The sequence below is a fragment of the Epinephelus lanceolatus genome, chromosome 5 (assembly GCF_041903045.1).
Source record: "Epinephelus lanceolatus isolate andai-2023 chromosome 5, ASM4190304v1, whole genome shotgun sequence".
In the NCBI taxonomy this organism is placed as follows: domain Eukaryota; kingdom Metazoa; phylum Chordata; class Actinopteri; order Perciformes; family Serranidae; genus Epinephelus; species Epinephelus lanceolatus.
The window spans coordinates 9601787-9625431 of NC_135738.1; the positions used below are offsets into that span (position 1 = coordinate 9601787).

The following is a 23645-nucleotide window of genomic DNA, read 5'->3' on the forward strand; positions in this document are numbered from 1 at the left end:
AATGTTATATTGTCATAGACTTAATGTGTGCGCATTATTTAAAGAGGCAATAGATAGGATTCGTTTTTTTTTTTAGCTTGGCTCCACCTAGCGTCAGTGGTGTTGCGTCGCACTGTCGCAACGACCAAATTGACCGTGGGGATCAGAGATAATCAATAATATGTAGGCTGTAAAGCCACCAGTATACCTCTATGTATATGTAGACTGAGAAGGTGTGTGGACACTCTACTAAATAAATGAGTAAAGAGACCGAGCAACAATTATCAGATTGATCTAAAGAAAAAACAAATAGTAATGCAAATAATTATAGCAGAATGCACAGTACCAGTACAAACAACTCACAGTAAATTATACCAATATGTACAGTATCAGTTCAAACAACAGTAGACACAGTGGAATTATACCAATATGCCATGTAAACAGTCCCCATTCTAGAATAAACAGTACCGTATGGAAACAATGCGGCCGGTTGGAGCTCAAATTGAATGAGAAACAAAGTCCAGTGTTCACTTAGCTGGGTGTAACTTAGCTGGGCGATGTCCGTGGATAGCTGCCTCTGTGAGAAGAGAACAGAAGGAAGGGAGGGGGGTATCACTGTCTGAGGGCTGCCGCAGAATGGCAACCAGGATGTCAGCCGACCAACACTCGCTACCTGGTCCCTGGTAGGAACCAGGGTAGGAATGAACTAGCAGCCAGTACAGTACAGTCCTCTCTGGTCTTGCTAACATTTAGCCGTAAAGAAGATTTTTTCCGTGAAATTTCGGCCCCGGTGGCAGAAGCTTATTACAAAGATTGCAAAGCCACTAAGTAACCTATGTAAACGCTGATAGTCTGATTTTACTGTGGCCACTACCCTGTGCAACCCACATTATTTTCATAATGATATATTTAGGAAAAGATGCTATCTGTTGCCTCTTTAAAGTCAGTTTTGCTTCATAGGTTTTCGTCATTGTTCAGATGCATTGCTGCTAACTCTGCTCTAACATTACAAATGCAACGATGCAGCCACAGCTTCAAATGACTATTTAAACTTTCTTTATTGTTTCACTTAACAGAAAGCACGGTTTGCAGACACTGAGTACAGATTGCATCAGACAGTCTGATGCTCACAATATTCCAAAGCCCTTCTTCAATAATAAATAAGTAAAAAAACAAAACCAGCAGATGTGTTCATCACCACAACAAGATTGCAGGTGTGAACTTTGATTTCACGGACCACATACTGCCAGCCAAAGCTTCCCCTAAAAGCCAAAGCCTGCAGAATATTAATAAATTCAAAAAATGTGAGGAGGGAAAAAATGTGTTTCAGTATTTTTATTTTATTGTTATTATCACATTATTATTATTATTATTTATTTAGTATATATAGCTTATTTTTCCCATCTTAGAGCAACCCCCAAAACTGAGATGGAAATAAATGTATCAGGAACTTTTATTAGGAATTATTTCTTTTATTACGATTTATTTACAAACCCCAAGTACGTGTGCTTGACCTGCACAAACTAAAGACATTACAAATACATCTGTCAGCTAAATACTAGCAGGTAGTAGTGATGCACAGGGCAGGTTCAGGTAATCTTACTAGAAAATATCTGCATTCCAAGTAAGTTATTAATAACTTACAGAAACACCGTGTGCAATAGTCCACCTTCCACCTTCTTCTCCCTTCTCTCCACCCTCTCTTTCGCTTAAGATATTGGCGATTCGTGGGTGGTGTCGGGTTCAGGTGGTTATTTAACGCATATAGTGAGGCTGAAATGAATTCCTGTCTTTTATAAATGGAATGCAGCTTGTGTCGTATCTTAATTAACATTTATTTATTTATTTTATTATTAGCATTCTTATGATATTAAACGATTATTGATTAAATTATTAAACAATGATAGGCTAAATAGGTCTGAATAAATTTAAAGTTTCTTTTATTTGAAAGTCCATGCTTCACAGTGTCAGCTCAGAAAAAGTCTGGCCCTTAGATGAACGCAGTCGATGACCCCTGGTGTCGGAAAAGAAAGTTGTTCGTTGTTGCAGCGTTTTCTTTTTAGTCACCAGTATTTGATTGTGTCGACTGTACAGTATGAGGAGCTTTAAGCATGCATTTGTTATTTTACAAGCACGTCCTCTGTTCTCCAAAAAGAGACGATCGTTTCTAACAGTGCACCTGAACAATGAAAAACTGTAACAGACCAGTACTGACTGTTTTGTAAATTGATTTAAAAAGGCCTGAAGTGAGCTTAGTTTAAATGATAGCTGCCCCTTCCCCAAATCCCCCTATCCACTGTCAACTGTGAATCCTGTCCTTTAATTCTGCTGCTATGCCTCCACTCATCTCCACCCTGCTGCATACCTACACCTGACTTGTTTAAATGTAATAGATACACAGAGAGCTCACACAGCTCCTGTCATTGTGCTCAGTGTCTAGACTTTTGCAGTGTAACAAATCAGTTTCTGAAGCATGAGAACAACATCAATTAATCACTGTATCCTGTGAGTACATGTGTATCTGTATCCTGGTCACATGTTAGTCTATCAAGCAACACACTCCCTGTATTTGCTTGTGGACTCCACTCATTAACCCCACTCATCCTGCTTACTCTGTATCCTGCCAAACACAACACATTCTCAAACTGTGCGGCCTCATCCTCACCTCTGTCTCCTCATCTCCGCTGATCTTTGATCTTTTACCAGCTCATTGTGTTATTTTTCTCACTGCATGATGTGACACAACGTTAACCCCATTCTGCATGTTCTGCACAGGCAATAAGCCAGCGTCAGTTTGATCACGACATCCTGATTTACAGAGAGACGCCTTTTGATCTCCCGCCATTGAGGCCAAATTGAAAATCTTGCTCCGGGTTCCAGTTCGTTCTGTTCTGAATCTGAATGCATGTTATTCCAACACTGATCATTTCATTTCATCACATCTGCCGTGGAGGCACGGCTCACTAACACGGGTTTTTCTCCTGTACTGTCTGTGACTGTCTCTTTCTTCCTCTCTCTTTTTATCCCTCCCCGACCCCCCTGTGATCATTCTGTCACTTCCTGTCCCTGTTTCTATTCTCCTACCCACAATCCACCCTCTTTACAATTTCCTTACTTTCATCCCTCCTTCTATTTCATTTAAGTTTCCCCTTCGTTCTCTTTTCCCTTTTGCATCTCCTTTTTTTGGGCCTCCTTCTTCCTTTTTCCTTCCCCCCTCCCTCCCTCTCTCCTCTATAGACCACATAGCCCACATCATAGAGCTGCTGGGCTGTATTCCGAGGCACTTTGCGCTCTCCGGAAAATATTCCCGGGAGTTCTTCAACCGAAGAGGTAGCGCTGGCTAGAGAGCTGGTGGAACTGAGACACACAGATGTCTAAAATGGACAGACATGGACACTAGCTGACAAGAGGAACACCATAAACACACTTTTATGTTGCTGTAATCTGATTTTGGTAATAATTGGACACAGTGAGAACAATCCTATAAAATCCTCTACAACTTTAAGCAGTGTGTCCATGCAGTACCCCGAGGCAGCGGTGTGTGTCAGTCCCATACAGCCAGTCGTGTTGATGTGTGTGTGCATGCTGTAATGCTGAACCGTGCCTGTTCCCCTCTGTGATGTATGTGGTGGTGGGCAGACCACATCGCTCTGATCATGGAGCTCCTTGGGAAGGTCCCACGCAAAGTGTTCGCTGCCGGGAAGTACAGCCGAGAGTTTTTCTCCAAGAAAGGTAAACAACACAGGGGTTAGTGGCTGGTGAGGTGTAGGGTAGACCTCTTATAGGGATGGATGTAGTCTAGGAGATACTGCGTATAGATCTTGAGAGTAAGTTCTTTGTGTAGTTAAGTTTGTCAGACTGCAACAGTACTCTGATTAAGTCAGATGGTTTCAGGTAAGTTGTCAATCACAGCAGAAATGTACGGTTAATTGTAGGGCTGGGCGATAATTCATTATCATTGATGGATTTCTTTATTGTTGTGTCATGCACAAACACATGTCCAACCATCATGGGTTTACAAGACACCATTATAATGTTGTTGCAGTGATAAATTCAAAATACGTGTTATCTTACTGATCAGTCCCAAACAAAAAACTCCCCGGTGATAGCTGTGGCTGGAGGCATTATGTTCGTCTGTCCGTCACATTCTTGGGCGTGATATCTCAAGAATGCCTTTACAAAATTTCCTCAAATTTGGCACAAATGTCCACTACGACTCTAGGAAGAGCTAAGCTGAATTTGGGGGTCCTAGATCAAAGGTCAAGGTTGTTGTGACCCCATCTGTCTCTTTCTCGTAAACACAATAATTCAATAATGCCTTGAGAGAATTTTTTCAAATTTGGCTCAAACTTTCCCTCAAACTCAAGGATGAATTGATTAGATTCTGGTGGTCCAAGGTCAAAAGTCAAGGTCACTGTGACCTTGCATCCATCTGATTCTTGTGAATGTGATATCACAAGAACACTTTGACAGAATTTCCTCTATCCCAGGACTGACAAAGTCTGCCACAAAGAGGTCCCCTCTTATGAGACATAACTCAAATTTATCACAGTCACCTAAAAGAAATCAACATAAATGGAGGTCATTTTATGAAAAAGTACATCTCTTATGTCTTTATAGTCAAGACAGTAAAATCACATGAAAAACAAACATTAAACCTGCCAGTCTCCAAGGCTCTAATGGTAGTGTTCCTGAGTGCATCTGTGCACATAGGGATTATTGTCTTTTGTTTAAATTATACTTATACTTAAGTTCTACACTGTAGCTTTACTTATTAAAACAGTAAGCTCATAATTTTGGTTTATACCATAAATCAACAGGCCATTTTTCTCTGTGCATGATAAATATTTTGCTCCTAATCTCCTGAATATCACAAACTAACTTAATCCAACTTGTTCAAAGGATTTCAACTCATTAGCCCAGTGATGTACCCTGGAAATCCAGAGTTCTCGCAAGAGCACAATTTGAATTTGCTCAGCGAGTCACTCTGGCAATCAGTAATGATGCTCATTACCCATGCCGTTGGAGCCGAGCTGCACCTATCACATCGGTGTATCTGATATAGGCGGGCCAGAGGCAAGCTAAACAGATGACGACAGCGCTGCGACGACTTGGCTTTTTCTCTAAAAGAGGAACAGAAGACGGCGCTCGAGTCTTTCCTTTGCAAGAAGGACGTTTTTGCTGTTTTGCCGACCGGATACAGCAAGAGTCTAATCTACCAGTTAGCTCCGCTGGTAGCTAAGCATATACGTCACCCCGTGTATTGTTCTGATTGGTCGTAGTGTTATCCAATTGCGTGCAGTGATATTTTCAAATGCATACAGCATGCTTGGTGCCGCCCCTCGAGTTGGGCCATTTGCATTACTCATAGCCAGACCCTAAATCTTTCTAGATTTGGGTCTTGATTTCCAGGCTACCAGTGATGACCATAAGACAGTGGTTCTTAAATGGTGTGCCATGATGCAAATGCAGGTGTGCTGTGGGATTTTGTTATAACCACACATTATTATTATTACAATATTCAACTGGGCCTTTAAAAAATGTTAGCAATGCATTTTTAATTGACTGTATCAGTATGTTGTGCACCCATTTCCAAATAAAGAGGCAAAAATGTTTTATTTAGTTTAAAAAACCTTCATGGGGAACCTGTTTGCTGCCATTTGCGCGTGAGAATTATTAGTGTGTGACACATCAAAAGCCCTGACTGACAGCCAGTGTGAGGGATGGGAACATTTAAAAGGAGACAGTATCATGAAAGCTACTTGTCTCATTTTTTCATATTTTTATTGTCTCATGTCGTGATGAGAGCGATAACACATGTTACAGAAGTTGTTGTGCACAGATATACATACAGGTAATCCTCTGGGCACAAAAAATTGAAAACCACTTCCAATTAAATATCTATTTAGTGAGTTTCTGATCAGACATCTTCACATGTCCATTCCAAAGCCATAATTACAGTCATCTGAGTTTCTTTAGAGTCTGGTGACCAGTCCAGGGTTAACCATGCATCTTGCCCAGTGTCAGCTGAGACAGGCTCCAGCCCTTCTGTGACCCTGAAAAGGATAAGTGGTTACAGATGATGAATGAAAGGTTTTCTTTGGTATTGTATCATGAGGATGTGATGACATTGTATTTGAGTTATAGGCCAAGACTTAGGTTACTTTTTTGTCTCTTGTAAGATTTTTTTTTTCTTGGATTGAAGGAATTGCTGCAAAAAGAACACACATAAATACAGATACACTTGCTCTGGCCTAAAGTAAAGTAACATTATTCACAAAAGCATCCTACAACATACATTAGAAAAGACACATTTGGAGTTTTTTTCTGATGTAAAGTATAAGATTGGTACACAGCTCATTGCTTAGAGGATAAATTTAATTGCTTGCCTATATTTCCGATGTTGTGACATATTGATATAATAAAAAATCGCATTAATTTAATAGTAATTTCAAATTTATCGCCCATCTCTATTCAGTTAACATTCAAATACTTTGTTGTGATTGTCCTAACCATCTGATGCTGCTGCAAAATGGTCAGTTTAATTTAGTTTAATAAGCAAACCAGCAAAAGATAGGCAGATATCATGATTCATAATGTTCTTATCAGTGTTTTGTGAAATAATAGCCAAAAACAATCACTTAAACCTGAAGTAAATAACCTCTACAGACTGTATACCGAGGTTAGAATCAACAGCTCAGTGGTCTCCACACTCTAAACAAGGAGCTAGTCTACTCTGCACAGTAACAAAAACAACAGTGCAGTCACACTCAGAACAGCAGGGCTTTACTTTACTGCATCTGAGGTCTTAGGTGTGTCACACACCTCTCTGATTCTGCTCCTCTTTGAGCCTGGTAAGTGTATGGTTCTGTGTTTGGTGCAGCTGATAACCCCGTGCACTCTCTCATTTATTCTCTTTTCTCTGTCTCTCGATCTCCTTCCCTTTCTGCTCATATATTCTTCATAATGTGTCATGAGACCTGAATATTCTGCCTTTGATGTTGTCTCTATCTGAGGTCTGAGTCTGCACTCGATGCCTCAATGTTCTCCCTTTTATCTCTTGGCGCTCTGTTAATGTGGTCTGACTTTCTCGCTCTGTCTCTCTGGGCTTCTCCTGTCTGCCATGCTGCCTTCGGCCGTGCGGTGCAGCCGAGCGACTTCGTTACCCTGTTTGCTTCATGCACACTGATCTGTGTTGAACTTGGGGGAAAGTAGATACACTGATTGGGGACAGAACAATTGAAACATATGTACTTTTGTAAGAAAACAGGCATTGATCAATACCATATATAGGAACTCTTGATGGTTTCCTTTCCTCCATCTTGTGTTTTCCAATCAGTGTGACGGAAAGAGAGGTTACCATGGCAGCCATGGTTTGAACTGACCCTTTGGTCTTCATCGCCTCCATCATTAATCATGATTTGACATTAATAATGAACACCTTCCTCTCGTTGTCTGTTCCCATTACACCGCCACCTCTCCGCCTCTTTCTGTTCTCATCTCGCCTTCTCTTCTTGCGGTTCTGCAGCCAGGAACTCTACAGGTTTTGACTCCTTGGTTACAGCACCTCACTGAGTAGCACATGTTCAAACCGAGAGGCTGAACTAATCAGTGGAATCAGCTGCTGTAGTGTTTGGCTGGAGGCTGCAGAATCATGGCCTGTTAAGGCATCAGGTTAAAGAGTCAGTTCATCCAAATGACCAAAAAGACATCTAGTTGTCTCTAGTGGAGTGTAACTGTGCAGATAGTTTTGTTTGTGTCTGCAAAACATTGAAAATTACATTTGAAAATTCAACAGCAACATCTTAAACAACAGCAACCTGGTCCAAGTTACTCAAGATTAAAGATTACCATATTGATACCTTGATACCAAATTGATGCCAGGATGTAAGTGAAAAATGCACTGCGATTTAACCTTGTAACACCCATGATGACCTTATGCTCTTTATTTCTTAAATAAAAAGGAGTTCAAAATCAATCAAAAATGAATTGAATCATGACCTTGAAGTCGAAGGCCAAATCAATTCGTGGATTTGGAGAATCATGACACCCCTAACTGATACTAAGTGCTGTTTTTAGTATCGATACTACCTTCAGTAGAACTGATGCCACAAAAAAGGATTTGTCCTATGTTCAGGGTTTCCATGGTCATGAAAAGTCAAATTTTCCAGGCCTGAAAAAGTCATGGAAATGATAAGAATCACTCAAAGCTTGTCCTGGAATGTTGTGTTGATTAATGCAACGTAACGGCAAATTGATTTTCTGAAGCTGTCGACATAAGAAGCTCTAATATGAGTCAAATGTGTGACAACATTGCTTCATTTTCTTTCCATGTTGCTTCTCTTCCACTCTGTGTACCAGCTAGCTGAGATTATGTTTGAATAGAGTTTGTTTCCAATAAGTAGGGTAAACAGAAACAAGTTTTTTTTTTTTGTGAGTCCTTGAAAAAAGTCATGGAAAAGATTGAAATGTTGAGTGGGAACCCTATACGTCAGATCATATTCTTTTTGCTGTTGTAAACAACATTTTCTTTTTACAAAAAAAAAAAACTGCCTCGTGTTTTAACACGCATCTAATTAAGTGATTAACAGAGAAAATGAATAAGGAACGCCTGATGTTTGGCTAATTACTGTGATGATGATGAAAAGACATTCTGTACCCTGTTAATGATGCATAAAATCATCATAAATCAGGACACAACGTGGCTTTGTCTTACATGATAGTACATTAGCTGCTTTTAGTAATGGAAATGTGTTGGTGTCATTATCTATAATACTGTCCCTGGTATTATTTGATATCAGATTGGGACATTTTCTCCCACCCCTGCTCAGGGTCATCTGTGCTGGGAACAGTTTTCATTAGAACTACTTTCTAAAATAGAAATAGTCCCTGTGAACACTGCTGACTTTGTGTCCTGTGGATTATTCTGAGTAACAGGGGTGACGCTGTTTCTGGAAAAAGATGTTGCTGTCTAATTGTTTTGAACAATGTAATATTTCAGTGCTGTGAGCAGCATAAATCTAATTTTGCTCAACTCAACAGTACTGGGTTAGAGGCAGGAAGCTCAGAGGTGGCCGTCTTATCAATAAATTAAGTCTGACGTCCCCACCTTGTCTGTGACATAGGGTTGCAAAAATATTATCGAAATGGCCAATATAGCAAGTGCAATATCTAAAACACAGGAGCTGCAGTTGTTTTTTTCGTGGGATTTGATATAAACAAGTGAAAATCTGAGTATCACCAGTCTTGAAATGCTCCTCTGTAATTTGGGTGAACTAGCCCTTTAAACTCCACCACCCTCTTCTCTCCTAATGTCCTCCTGTGCTATCACTGACTCTGCTCCCTGTCGCCCCCTGCAGGTGAGCTGCGGCACATCACCAAGCTGAAGCCGTGGTCCCTGTTTGATGTACTGGTGGAGAAGTACGGCTGGGCGCCTGAAGACGCCGGCCACTTCACCCACTTCCTTTTGCCCATGCTGGAGATGGTGCCCGAGAAGAGGGCTTCGGCTGGCGAATGCCTCAACCACCCCTGGCTCAACTCGTAGCCATGATCTCCGATCAGACGCCCTCCTCCCCTTGCCCCTCTCCCCCCCCAACAGTTAGCCCAAACATCACCCCCCTGGTGGCAGCCCGTGGAACAACAGCATGGAGAGACGCTGGAGACAAACAGAGTTGGAGTAGATGATTAAGACTTATTCTTTCCTGTCTTAACCCACACGTCCATTACATGCTTATCTGAATAGGCTTAAGTCCCACACATCACCTCATCTGTTCCCATAAGGAATGTAAGGACAAGCTTATAGGGATAACGTGACATAGTGGCTGTGTCTTCCAAAAGATCTCCCCCCAAAAAAAAGTAAAATTGAAGAAGGATGCTGCTCACGTAAAAAAAGAGAAGCCAGGCTCTGTCTGAAAGAGATTCTTCTTCTCTTCTGCCGTCAAGATGTCAGCCAGTCCCTTCCATCTAATCTCCTCCAAATTCTCAGTTTTACCTTGTTTGGATCCAGTCATGGGCCACTGACAGCTGCTGATCTTTTCAGTGACGTGATAGAAAAGTCAACGAGAAGCTCCACATCACAGTGCTGGCGGCCCAGAGCTCCATCTGCCGTGACCTTTACATAGCCAGGGCCTCAAACACAGACGCGTTTGTGTGTTTTTGAGAGATAATGAGCGCTTGTGCCTGTGCTCATGATCTGCCTACATGGACACTTCTCCTCTCTTTCCAGCCCCTTCCTTCACTCCCACACTCTGGAAGAAACACCCACGTCAGACTAAAAGTTTACACCCTGATTTCTTCCACACATCCAAACCCAAAACTTCCTTCTTTCCTGTTTGGTTCCCCATTGACCCCTCCTTCTAAATGAGCTGCATGCTCCTAACAGGGGCCACCTCAGAGAACTGGAGGGCAGCCAGTCCTCCAGGGGGCACCACACTGACAGTTGCCGCTCTGATAAAGACAGACAGAAAAAGTGGGGGATGAGCGAAAAACAAAACTACAATCAACACGGAGGAGGACTGCTTAAGACTATTTTTAAAATGCATGGAGAGACTGATGGATCAGCATGAACGGCTATGACAAACGGACGATGGATGCGTTATTTTATTTGTGCATTTCGCTGATTTCTTTCCTGTTTCATCGCCTCTCTTGGACATTCTGTTAGAAAGATTTGTGTTAGGATATTTTGGTGCCCCCTCTGAGGAAGGTCACTCTGTTACAACCCCTTTTCTTCTGCAGCTTTTGACATTCCTAAATCTTGGTTCTCTGCCATCATTCCTGACTTTTATTCCCAAGAAATTCCATTAAGTCCTGTTGTGGCACGTTTACCTGATCTGATTGGTACTATTCCCCCTTTTTTCCCCCATAGAGGAACCCTTTGATCCCCCAAGCTACTCCAGAAAGGGGATGGTCACATGGAGGTTGCACTTGTCTTTGTAGATGTCCTTCAGGGATTTGAAATCTTTGTACATAGAACTGAGATCTTGCAACGCAGATAAGAAACCGTGGACAAAGTTTCAACACACAAGCATCATTCCAAAAAAACACAGAGGCTGTTGTTGACATATCTTAACTTCCTCTGATACAGCTGGGGGAAGGGTGGGCCACCATAGCTCCGGCCCTGGAGAAATGTTCAGACTGAACCGTGCCACCCGGTGGCTGAACGAGAGTACTGCATTGCCACACACACACACACACTGCTGCTGCTCTCAGTGCCAACGCTCCAAGACGTTCCACTATATCTCTCCACTTAATCTCTATTTCTCTGTCGCACACACACACACACACACACACACACACACACACACGGACACACACAAAAACTCGCATCATCACAATTAGTCCAGTTGCCTATTTTTCGCAATAAATGAAAAAAGATGAGTATAAGTAAATGGTGAAATATTTTTAAAAACTATTTAATTCATTAAAAAAAAAGAGGAAAAAAAAAAAGAAAACAACTTTTCTCTGGTTGTTGTGACCGTGACAGAATCTCGTCTTATACTGAGGTGATTGTGTTTGTCTTTTAGAGATGTTTTTATTTCTTTTGTCATCATAATTATTATTATTAATTATTATTATTATTGAAAGATTTTTTTACACAGTTGTCACCTCTCCCCCTCCCTCCTTACTTGAACAGTGCTGCTCTGTCTGGGCACTTGATGGTGATACAAAAAAAAGAAAAAAATCAACAGTTTTGCAATAAAGGGTATGTGATGAGTTTTTTTTGCACCAAAACCTCCTGATCTCACTCTTTCAGCCATGCTGACTGTTCTTCCTGATGACATTGACAGAACCGCGTCTCTTGTCTGTGTTTTTCATTGACAGATTTAATAAAATTGTAAATTAAAGGATCCCGTTCCTTTTGATGACGTGAATTTTCTGCATCAGTCAACCTCACTAAAAGGGTGAGAAAACTTACACTAGAGGCAACAAAAAACAAAGATCAGTTAACATAGATTCCTTTTTATTGATATGCATTATTCATACAAGTGTTCCCACTATTTTAATGGAAAGCTGAAAGACATGGGTCAGCTGTTGAGAACAATTAGCCAAAGGTTTCACATGTTCAGTGTTACAGTACATTGTGATTCACACTAAAGCAATGGCCCATTAGACATTATCTAAGATACAATAAAAGATGTAGTGATAAAAGACATCCTGAGATCAATATCAGTCATTAAAAAGTAAAACCTATGCTTCAGTGTATCAACCAGGGAGTTTCGCAGTATTTTCTCTTATGTCGTAACTCACTACAAAGAGTCTCTGATGCCATCTGTGTGTCTGCTGATGTGTCTGAGTCCATTAGCACTCAATAAACAAGTCATGTAAAGCGCACATACTCTCGTTCATGAGGCTCAGTTAGAGGTGCCTTGAAGATGATTCTCCTGTGGGTGAAATGTTTGTATTTCAGCCAGATGGGAGTGAAGTGGAAATACTGTACCAACAGTGTAAAACTCAATGAGGTATTTAGGGCACTGCTAAAATGTAGTGATGACAGTGATCTTGTGATCCACACTTGAATCTTGTAAGCTTAAAGATGCCCGATCAGTTTATTTGTAACATAAAATCATTCAACTACAGTAAAATGCCATACCATCACTCAAACTTGTGCATTAAAATGAATCCCTTTTTGCCTCTGATGCTCTTTTTACATCGTAGCCTGCTGCTTTATAACTGTCTTTGTTTCCAGATGAAACGCATGGTTCTGGTAATCCATCATTTCTGGTTGTGGAATGATTTAACTGTAGTTCTGATACTGTTGCTCCTGTTGTTTTACACATTAAATCCACCACAGAGTCAGTGAATTCATTAATGTCATCGTTTACAATGATCTCCCGGAGCATGCTCCAGACTGCATCCTGTAGGGCGGACTGACTGTCATGACCATTTCCTGACCTCTCAGGTCACTTGGGGGATGCGTCACAATTTAGTCATCATAGCATTAGGAAAATAAAGTACAGCAGGGTGTCTGCAGGTCCTTAAAACTCTTAAATTTTCTAAATATAAGGCCTTAAAGTCATTACATAGTCTTTGATTTAAATTTGTGAAGTGTTTGATTTCTTTTTGTCAAAATGAGTCAAGCTTTTCTGTGGCAAAGTACCATTTCTGACGCAAATCATTCAACCTAATGCAGTCTTTTTACTGTATACATACCTGTTTACAAAATATAGATGAACCTAACTCACTAATAATAACCATAATCCTACACATAACCTACTTCTGCATGAGACTAAATATATACGTCTTACCTTTATACTTGCAATGCTTGAATAAGACATATATTATTTGTCCAAAAATCTTAAATTTGGTTAAAAATAATCTTTAAAAGGTACTAAAATGCATTAAATTCAAGTGTCTTACACCTGCAGGCACATGTGCCATAATTATAGATTAGGGCTGCCACGATTAGTCGACTAATCGATGACTAATCGACTATTAAAATAATCGGTGACTATTTTAGTAGTCGACTAATTGGTTTGAGTCGTTTTTCATAGAAAAGTACAAAAGTACCCAAAATAATCTTATTGCAGCTTCTTACGTTCAGCTATTAGCAGCTTTACACACTCTCCCGTGACAGTGAACTAAAACCCTTTGGCGTGAGTACGAAACAAGACATTAGATGACGTAATTTTGGAGTTTGGGAGAGACAGACCGACATTTTTCAACATTTTAACACATTTTTCGATGAAATGATTAGTTGACTAATCGAAGAAATAACCGACAGATTAGTCGACAATGAAAATAATCGTTAGTGGCAGCCCTATTATAGATGTACTCTATGTATACAGTAGGGACTTAGCTGTATGTGTACTTAAGGTGCCTGTCTGTGTGTGGTCCACTGTGCTAGAGCTTTGTGTGTCTGTATGTTTGTGTGTGTTTGTCATCGCAGTGAGGCACAGTTCTTTAGCAGCAGAGGTTTGACCAAATCCAGGATGTCCAAGTTGGGATCGAGCGACCTGCCGAGACCCTCCAGCACCATGATGGCAAAGACAATCGAGGCGAAATTACTCTCCAGCTTCACCTAGAAAAACAATCGACATCAAGGTTAATAGCTCAGCAGCCAGCTTTCTGCAACAGAATCATCACATCTTCATAATTGTTTCGATGACTTTTGCTATCTTTTAATTAGCTTTGATTTTTTGACAGTAAAAAGGATGAAAGCTTATGTTCTCTCCATCAATGAGGGAGAACTCCTTTGCAAAAAAACAACAACCCGTATTCGCTCCATGACAATGATTATTCAGTACAATCAGTTCAACCTGAAGAGATAGAGTTTAAAGAGACGGTTAACACCTCAGTCAAAATTGCGTATTTACCTGTAGTGCTATTTATCAGTCGGGATTGTTTCATGTGTGTTGCAGAGTGTTGGAGATAACAGCTACAGAGATGTCTGCCCTCTCTTGAATATAATGGAACTAGATGGCACTTGGCTTGTGGTGCTCAGAGCGCCAAAAAAATACATTTGAAAAACTCATCAGCAATGTCTCTTTCCAGAAACCATGACTCTGTTACTCAGGATAATCCACAGACCTTGTTGTGAGCAGTTTCATGTTGGAACTATTTTGTTTCTACTGTGGGTTTTCTTGAGTAACTGGGTCATAATTTCTGGAAAGAGGCACTGTTGTTGAGTTTTTAAAATGTATTTTTTGGCACTTAAAGCACAACAAGCTGAGTGCCATCTAGTCTCATTACCCTGGAAGAGGCAGACATCTCTACGGCTGATATCTCCAACACTCTGCAACTCACACCAAAACTATCTAGACTCATAAACAGCACTAAAGTTAAGAGGAAAGTATGGATTTTTGATTTTGGGGTGAACTGTCCCTTTAAGATTCAATCATTCAGTACCTGTATTAAACACCTCTTATGACTACACCAACTGACATGACTTACAACAAGCGCACTGTTTCCTCCATACAACAGATTCAAAGACTTTAAGTATAGAGCATTTTAAATACTTCCATAAATGCCTAAGAGCAAGGCAAGGCAAGTTTATTTGTATAGCACATTTCAGCAATGAGGCTATTCAAAGTGCTTTACATAAAACGTGCAGCACGTGTTTTCTTGTGCTGACTCTGAGTTACTGTTTTTCTTTTTTAAAGCATCAACCAGTAGCCTCCACAACGCAGCTAGACCTCCCTAACAGCAATATAAGAGCACAGTGATTTACATTTCTTCAAGCTAAAACTTAAAAATATTGCAAGCGAAACTTGGTACCGAAAAGCTAACTGCAAAAAAAGAGCCCATACTTTTTACACGAGAAAGCCTTATTAGGATTATTGTGACTCAGTTGTTCGCTGTTGTAATGTCAATGCTCTGCACGAGATGACTGTTCATCGTAAAGAATGTAACCCCCTGATATTTTACCTTGTGTTTGATGAGTAGACCGAAGAGTCTGGAAAGCAGATCTCCTACTTGGAACTATAAACACAACAAAAACAGAGTCAATAAAACACATCAATAGTAATCGGTGATTTCCAAAAGTCACTGACCGCCATGATCAATACCTATAAACTACTTGACCAGAAAGTTTTCTATTTAGAATGGATGGACCTTTGCAAAGCAGTATTAACCAGTAAGAGAACAAGTGTTGCACTAAGGCAAATTTGTTTCATCTGCACAGGGACAGCGGGAACAGGGAAGCAAGCAGTGCTTATTAAATCATGACAGAGCCAATACGAAGCACACGTTAGAAGCAAGAACCAAAGATCCAGAAGAAATCTGGACATCAAACCGTCGTGTACTATTACAGTAACAATCACAGAACAATGGTAAAATTCAACTTCTTTTCTAATGTTGTAACATAATAACACAATAACTGAAGCAAAAAGAATAATCATGACCATCGTAAGGTCATCGTCATGTGACCCTGCATCAGAAACACAAATCAGACACAGTAAGAAAGTGCAGGTCGAGGTTCGTACCTTTCCCAGAGAGAGGGATTTGCTGAGGGCCTGGTCCACCAGCTGGGCCATCTCCTTCTTAAACTGCGGTACGTCTTTGCATTCATTGGCCCGAGCGTGATGCAGGAACAATTCAGCCACTCGCTCACCCTGAAGAAAAGAAAACAGCAGCAACAGATAGTTTGACACAGATTACATTCCTTCATTGTCTGACATTGTTTGGTATTTTGAAGGCTGACTGGGTTTGCAGTGGGAATGTTCAATATTTAGAAATGTGTAAAACGAGTTTCAGCTTGGTTCTCGTATGTTCTCAGTACATCGCAAAACCTTTAAAATCAGTATCGTTTCATATTGTGGGGCCTCTGGTGATTCCCACCCCTGCACAGTGTACGCGTCATTACCTGCTGCAGCACCACAGCCGTAAAAACAGCCTTGAGGTTGGCGAGATCGTAGTCGCTGAGCTGGGCTACGATGCCAGCGTCCAGCAGCACCAGCTGGAGAGGACATGGGACGGGCCTGATGCTGACCACCACTGTGTCCCACAGGTCAGTGAGGGTGGTCTTGCCATGTGCATCCCCTGACATACCAGTGCTGTCAGTGGAATCAGGATGAGGCCCCCGACACTGGACCAGAATGTTCCCGGGATGGAGATCCCCATGGACAAAGTTGTCCACGAAAACCTGGAATACAGACATACAGATGGAGACGATGTAAGTGAACATACAATCAGACTGATCACACAGAACAGGGAGACATTTACATGGTGACGTATCTCACCATCTTCAGCATGGTCTCTATTCCCATCCTGGCTATTTTCTGCTTCACCTCCTGAGGGATCGACGAGCTCAGGTACTTGGATACGGGCTCACTCTCCTGAACAAAAAGGTCAAATATAAACTGAAAAATACTCATTCAACCACAACAATTCTACACTGCCTAGAAATCACAGATATTGTGTCACACAGGTTGAGTTTATTAAAGAAGACAGTAGCTCATTCTTGTAGTTAATGAAGTGTGCATTTAATATTCTAATATGGCTGACATGCTTGTGCTGTATATTTAGAGTGCAAGCTATTACTCAATCATTCAGTCCAGTGTTTTCCGTGGATTTGAAGCAGTTCTGTACTCACTTCAAAAGTTTCCACTAAAACGGTCCTGGTGACAAATGGTCGTAACGTAGTTGGGAACTTGACGTAATCCACATTGCGGAAATTTTCCTGGAAACGCTCGATGTTCCTGGCCTCAAAACGGAGATCAATCTGAAATAAAAAATCAGCAGATTAGACTTCTTTGCTATGAGGCTATTTGTTTTCATGCTGCAGGTCTAAGCACCTCAGTTATTTTACTTTAAATTCTGTCTTGCCTCTATACAGGCATGAAAAGACATTTAAAGCTGTCTTTATTGATCACAAAAAGACAAATCATATGTGTCATTTAACCAGTAGCGTGAACACAAAGACAAACAACTCAAATTCTGTATAATTTAAATGGAGCAGTGTGAAAGATTTAGGGAGATTTAGTGGCATCCAGTGATGAGGACTGAAGACTGTAAGCAGCTGAAACTTCTCCTGGTTAGAATTTCTTTCGTAGGGTCACCCAGTAGCTCAGTGGGTAAAGCAGGTGTTCCATGTACAAAGGTAATGTCCTTGCTGCAGCGGCCACGGATTCAATTCCAGCCTGTAGCCCTTTGCTGCATGTCATACCCTCTCTCTCTCTCTCTCCCCTTTTCGTGCCTAAATACTGTCCAAAAATAATCTTAAAAAAATACTTCAGTGTTCATTTTTCAGGAGGTTTTTAGCAGAAGCCAGATTATCTGATCCCAGTGTTTCTCAGATGCTACTCTGCTCGTCAGAGACGGGCCACTAGCCCAGCATGGGCTAATTTGTGCTCACCTTTTTTTCTGATAATGTCAAACGTTCAGGAGGTTTTTAGCGGGAGCCAAATCATCCGCAGAGGCCTCTTCCTCTCCAAAACAAATGGACAGAGTGATTTACAACGGTAAAAACACTGAAGAAAGCAGATTCACATTTCAAAATATCTGTTCTTTTCCACACTGCTTATCCTTGAGGGGCTGCTAACGGCTGCTGGACTCTGTGGACAAGGACCCGCTCCCTATGTAGATATAAATGGCTCACTTTAAGGTAAAAACCCCACAAAAATTCTTATTTCTATGTGATTATACACTAAAGAAAACCTATGTATTATATTATATTATACCTCTGCCAATATAGCCCCCTAAATCCTACACACTGGACCTTTAAATGTGGAGGGTCTGCATGTTCCTACCTGTTTGGTCATGAGCTTCTCAAACTCGTCTACTACCTCACACAGGCTGAGCCACTTGAGTCCAGGCAGGCAGTTTAGGAGCCAACTGCCTGCTTTCATTAGCAGCAGGTCAATTTCCACCTGTCTCCTGACGCCTGGATGAATCACCTGTCACACACCAAAAACAATATATGAACATCTGCTGACAGGCTTAAAAAATGCACGACAAGCTACTCATAAAGGCAGGATTTCATATTTTTTAGAGACTTTTTTTAGACACTGTAGTGTGGCTATTATTACCTTAATAGCCACAGGTATCAGGTGCTCCTTCTCTGTGCTGCTCTCCTTATCTCCCCCCTCTGTGTGACTTCTCTCCTCATAGCCATCGTCCTCCTTAGTCCCCCTCCAGAGCTGCCACAAGGACCTGGCCACTCCTCTCAGACCAGGAATCTCCCATGCTTCAAGCAAGTCTTCTTTCTCCATCTCCTCCACCAGTGAGTGGAAAGCTGGGTCATCCACCTGGTCCGCCTTCGCCCAGCCTCTGTACACCTGTGCCACACATCCTGAACCCACAGGCTCTTTGCTCTCAAACACTAAAACCTTCCTCCAGCCCTCCCCGAAAGCCCTCCGGAGACACTGCTTGGTGTGGGCCCAGGAGTGAGGAGGCACTCTTACGTGAAGCCTAGAGAAGCGCTCACAAAACTCCTGAGAGAAGACGTCCCGCCTGGTGCTGGCCCACTGCCCCAGCTTAATGAAAGTGGGGCCAGATGTTTCAGTCACCCACAGCAGAGCATCCAGCCAGCAAGACGCCCAGCGAGTGGACACCAGAACCAAGGGGGACAAGAGGAGAAGGGGGCCAAATTTGAGGAGCAGCACCAATGCACGAAAGCTAAGGCGCAGAAAAAATATTACTTTGTGCACTTGCACTTTGGCAAGAGACTTTCTTTCAGCAGTGTGGCGTGGGACAGTTGCTTCCTGGCATGTGGCTGCACAGGACGATGCACTGACTGCACCCCAACATAACAATGTAACCTTGGGTATCTGGGTGAAAATCTGCCCTCTTTTAGCAAAGCATGCCCTGGAGTTCTGGATGAGTCTGGTTCTGGTGAAGGAGCCTGCTCTCTGGAAACTGTACCTCAGTCTGAGAAAGACTGCTCTTGCTCCAAAGATAGACATCATGTGAAATGACTGCTAGCTCAGTCGAGGAGGTGAATTGGTCCACATGTGCCTCTTTTATTACAATACACCCTTTTGCAAAGTCATTAGTAAAAGGTGACTCCAAACTCGGAATAACCTTTGGTCACAACGTAAACATCTACGAGCTCATGGCGGGTATTTTACCTTAAAAGGAAGTGGCGACCTAGAGCAATGCTACATTAAACTAGCTACCTACTGTACCTATTTTACTACAAATTCCTTTACCTTACGGTCAGTTACTGTATTTTCCTGTAAACGGGAAGTTACTGCATTGCTTCTTGTCCCACTGTCGACGAGTGAGACGTTTCATTCTTCAGCTGGCGTTACTGCACAGCCACAGAAACACCATGTACCTGCACTGGAAACACAGCAGTTAAAAACAAATACATTCCAGCCGTTTCACTTCCGGGTATGACGTAGCGCCGGCAAGATCACGTGGCTTCGTCTTAAAGTCGCGCGACAGAAGAAACAAACAAACGGCTGGTTATTAATTAATACAAGACGATTGTTGTTGTTGTTGTTGTTGTTGTTAGTGAGTGCGTTTTTAGCTTAAATGTTGTAAGAGTTATTAAGCGTTTATAAGTCGTGTTTTTTCGGCTGTTAAAAAAATGACAACCGTTATTTTTCAAGCTAACTACATACGGAGACCAACTGACGGAGATCGCGGTATGTTAAACGGCTAACATTAGCTGGCTACTACTGAAAATAAAACTCTCAAACGACCTACATATTTAAAATTTAGGACACTTCTGTCAATTAAGTGCAGAAACGTCTACTGCCCTACAGATGGAGACATTACACACCTTATTATGGGTGCCCGTGTCAACAGGTAGACCTTAAACCGTTACCACAGACTTCGAGCTGTTCTCCTACCAGAAGGGAGCAAGGGAATTAAGAAGGAAGCAAGGAAATGAGGTCAGAAAAGAAGTGAGCGTACTAACTGAGACAGTTGTAAGTTTATAACTAGACCTTTTTCACGGCAGACATTTTGACTTATCATTGCAGGAAAGGCACAGGTGGAACAACTAACATCAAGTATGGCTCTGTTACATTAAGTGTCTCAGGAAGCCTTTCCAGTGAGGCACTATGTATAATACCAAGACCCTAGACCTGGCTCATCAAAACGGAACACTGCCTTCATTAATTTTATTACAGGCTTCCACTGCTTTGGCATGTCAGAGTGTCTGAAAGCTGTGAAAATGTGTTTTTGTTATAAAAATTAATCGCCCTACAATTAAGAAAGGGCCTGCCACAGAAGCCCATGGAGCTATAGAATAAAACAAAAGTTTAAATTCTTAAAGTTTCCTTTTGTTGGCTATCACAGTTTTAAAGAGCAGACCTTAGCAACTAAGTCAGCAAGCAAACTTTTTGTACACAAAAGGTAAGAACAGAAGTTAACTGCTTTACAGAAACAAGAACAAGAAGGAGGTATCAAACTGTATAGAGTTGTAGTGTGTGTCTGAAGTTTTTTTTTTTATTAAATGTGCATTCAGTTGGCTTCTGTGAGGCCTTTTGTAAGTTTAGGAGCAATAATGGAAAGCAGCAACTCTAGGTACTGGGGTTACAGCCATGGGCGGATTATAAGACAATGAGCCCCTGGGCACAGATATACAAAAGGCCCCGCCACCTGTCCTACACAGGAGCAAGACACTCAGACATTGTGGTGGTTTTGCCTCTGTTTACTTGCGTTTTCATTTCGGCGAGCATGTTAACAGGTTAGAGCATTCACACTGCATCTGTTCTACGCGCTGCTCGAGTCACGTTGCTTTCCCGAGCAAGCTTGAAAATAGAAGAGACGCCGATTTTTTGTGTGAGTCGTGAGCGAATGGTTGTGGTATTCAACAAAAAACACGAGTTTGCGTGTGTTGTAACCCCTCTCTGCCACCGTAGACATCTCCCCCTTGACCAAGCGAGACAGGCACATGTTTCATGTACTTACCCATTTGTAGTGCTAAATATTAATTCTCCAAGCGTTGGAATAATCACAGGTGTGCAAACCTGTCCACCCTGGGCTTTGGGTCCAAACGCACTTCTTCTTCTTCTTCTTCTTTGGGGTTTATTGGAGATTTGCAAACACGGTGCACTACTGCCACCAACTGTTCAGGTGTGGTTTGTATTTTGACGGGACAGCAGCGGCTGCTGTGCGATGCTTCTGTTCAGTTTTGGTGTGAATACACGTGCTGCCGCTACGCTTGTGGACCACTTAACGAGCGCTACGCAAACGCATCGCTTGCGGTGTAAATGAGGCCTTAGTGACATTTTGTAGGTGAAGGCCAGGGGTGTCCCCATATTTTAGGCCGCTAGGCGCATGCCCAGTAAGCCTGTTTAGGCCGCAGCTAATGATTGTTTTCATCATCAATTTTTGATTATTATTTTCTTGGTTAATGTGTAGGCTTTAAAATTGCAGGACCTCCTATGTAAGTTGGAAGATATTATTGCAACATTAATCATTGGACAGAGCAGAATTACAGTATGTGGTCTGGACATTAATGGAGGTGACATTAAAAAGTACTTCCTGATAGGATACTGTGTTTTCCTGAACAAGGTTTTTGAAAGATGACTTAAGGGCTTTATTATTTTTCTGCACTATTGGTATGGCTGGCAAAATTTGTGTCTGAGCCATAAAGGAAAGGAGGAGGCAGGGAACGAAACACACCCTGGGTTTGATTTCATTGTCATTTCCTCTACTTAAACCAGAGGTCCTGGAATCAGCCTACTATGCACCATCAAGGACTGAGAACTTGTCCCAGCCATGTTCCCAGTCACGGTATGAGTCCTCTGGACAGTGGGTTCGGTACGCTCCCAGGATCCCATCTGTGGGCCTGATAGAGGACTCAGCAACACAATAAGGTGGGATAAACGCCAAACAGATGTTACCAGCCCCCACCTCCCACCCTGGTCCCTTCACAGCTATTGATGGACAAGCCAGGCTTTTTTAGATCTCTCTTGCATTTCAAAGGCAGGGTCAGGGTTTGGGCTCAGAGGTCAGCAGGATAATTGCGCTGCAGAGGTGATGCTGTTAGACACTTTATGAAGGCTGCTCAGTGAAATGACTGTAGGAATGCAGCTGAGATGCCTATAAATCCATTTGTGGAGAAATACTTAGTTGTATAGTCTACCTGAAGAGTAAAATGAAATTACAAGGCAACCCTGATATCCAATCTTGTGTGCTCATACAGTTTTATGCATGCTGTCCTTTCGCTTGTGTGTGCAGGTGTGTATTTTTTACTGATGGAAAGTAACTAAGCACTGTATGTTTACCCCTTTAGACAAGAACTGTGATTGTGTGCACTTTTGAGGCACTTGTACTGTACATTTCTTAAATATTTTCATTTGATGCTGTACTTCAGTTAAGAAGGGATTTTTTTTTCAACTTCATTTATTTAACAGCTATGGTTTCTGGCTACTTTGTCGATTTAGATTTTACATACAAATCACATGACCACCTTATAAAATATGATGCATTGTAATAGATTAAAAGAGCACTGTATAGGATTCATAGGATTTAGTGGCATCTGGCGATGGGGATTGCAGATTGCAACCAGCTGAACTTTATTTCCATGTGCCAAACATGACCTCCAGCTTAGAAGTCCCTCACTGTTCATCGTTCAGGAGGATTTTACTGGGAGCTAAATTGTCCGCAGAGGTCTCCTCCTCTCCAAAACAAAAGGAACCAGTGATTAAAAGTAGTAAAAACACTGAACAAAGCAGTTTTGTGTTACAAATCAGTGTTTCTTCGATGCTGTTCAGCGTGTTGCAGACGGGCTGTTAGCCCAACAGCTGCTAATGTGTACTCATCTTATTTCTTTGATAACTGAAGATCCAGATGTGTAGGAGATTTTTACGGGGTGCCGACTGCAGACTTGTCTGCATAGGTCTCCTTCTCTCCAAAGCAAAAGGACCTGGTGATGTCAACTGGTAATTAAAGCAGTTTTCGCCTGAAAATAAAGATGTGTTTTTCCTACGCTGCTTGTCGTGGAGGGCTACTAACTATGGTGGCTGACACAAAAACCCGAAAATGCAAATTGTCCTATTTAGAGCCAGTGTTTGGTTTGTCTATTCTGGGCCACTGTAGAAACATTGCAGTGCAAAATGGAGGACTCCATGGAGGAGGACCCGTTCTGGTACTCATTCTAAGGTAACAAAACACGATAATTCTTATTGTTAGATGGTTATACACAAAAGAAAACATATTTAATATATTCCATTTCTGCCATATCCTCCTAAATACGCATTGGGCCTTTAAACTACCAAACACTGCATAAAGTAGTTACAACAACATAAAAGCTACACTACAGCTTAAAG

General features: G+C 41.7%; 2 protein-coding genes across 6 annotated transcripts in view; one reads left to right on the forward strand and one right to left on the reverse strand.

Moving 5' to 3' along the window:
* The window catches only part of srpk2 (SRSF protein kinase 2), a 114906-nt gene extending 103083 nt beyond the window's left edge, over positions 1–11823 (forward strand). For 3 of the 5 annotated variants that reach the window (XM_033634044.2, XM_033634046.2, XM_033634047.2), the window contains 2 exons: positions 3217–3309; positions 9339–11823. In XM_033634044.2, the coding sequence (XP_033489935.2) occupies positions 3217–3309; positions 9339–9523 (278 nt within the window). In that variant the 3' untranslated portion in view covers positions 9524–11823. Of the gene's footprint in view, positions 1–3216; positions 3310–3618; positions 3712–9338 lie in introns of all 5 variants that reach the window. The other 2 variants (XM_033634045.2, XM_033634048.2) reach the window with 1 other exon arrangement.
* A 98-nt stretch (positions 11824–11921) lies between these two features.
* Positions 11922–19456, reverse strand: adck2 (aarF domain containing kinase 2). The gene is made up of 8 exons (XM_033634524.2): positions 18444–19456; positions 18165–18311; positions 17009–17137; positions 16656–16751; positions 16280–16558; positions 15900–16028; positions 15343–15396; positions 11922–13996 (listed from the first exon to the last, which is right to left on the reverse strand). The coding sequence occupies exons 1-8, from the start codon at positions 19320–19322 to the stop codon at positions 13856–13858; spliced, it is 1854 nt and encodes a 617-aa protein (XP_033490415.2). The 5' UTR covers positions 19323–19456; the 3' UTR covers positions 11922–13855.
* Positions 19457–23645: the final 4189 nt, after the last annotated feature.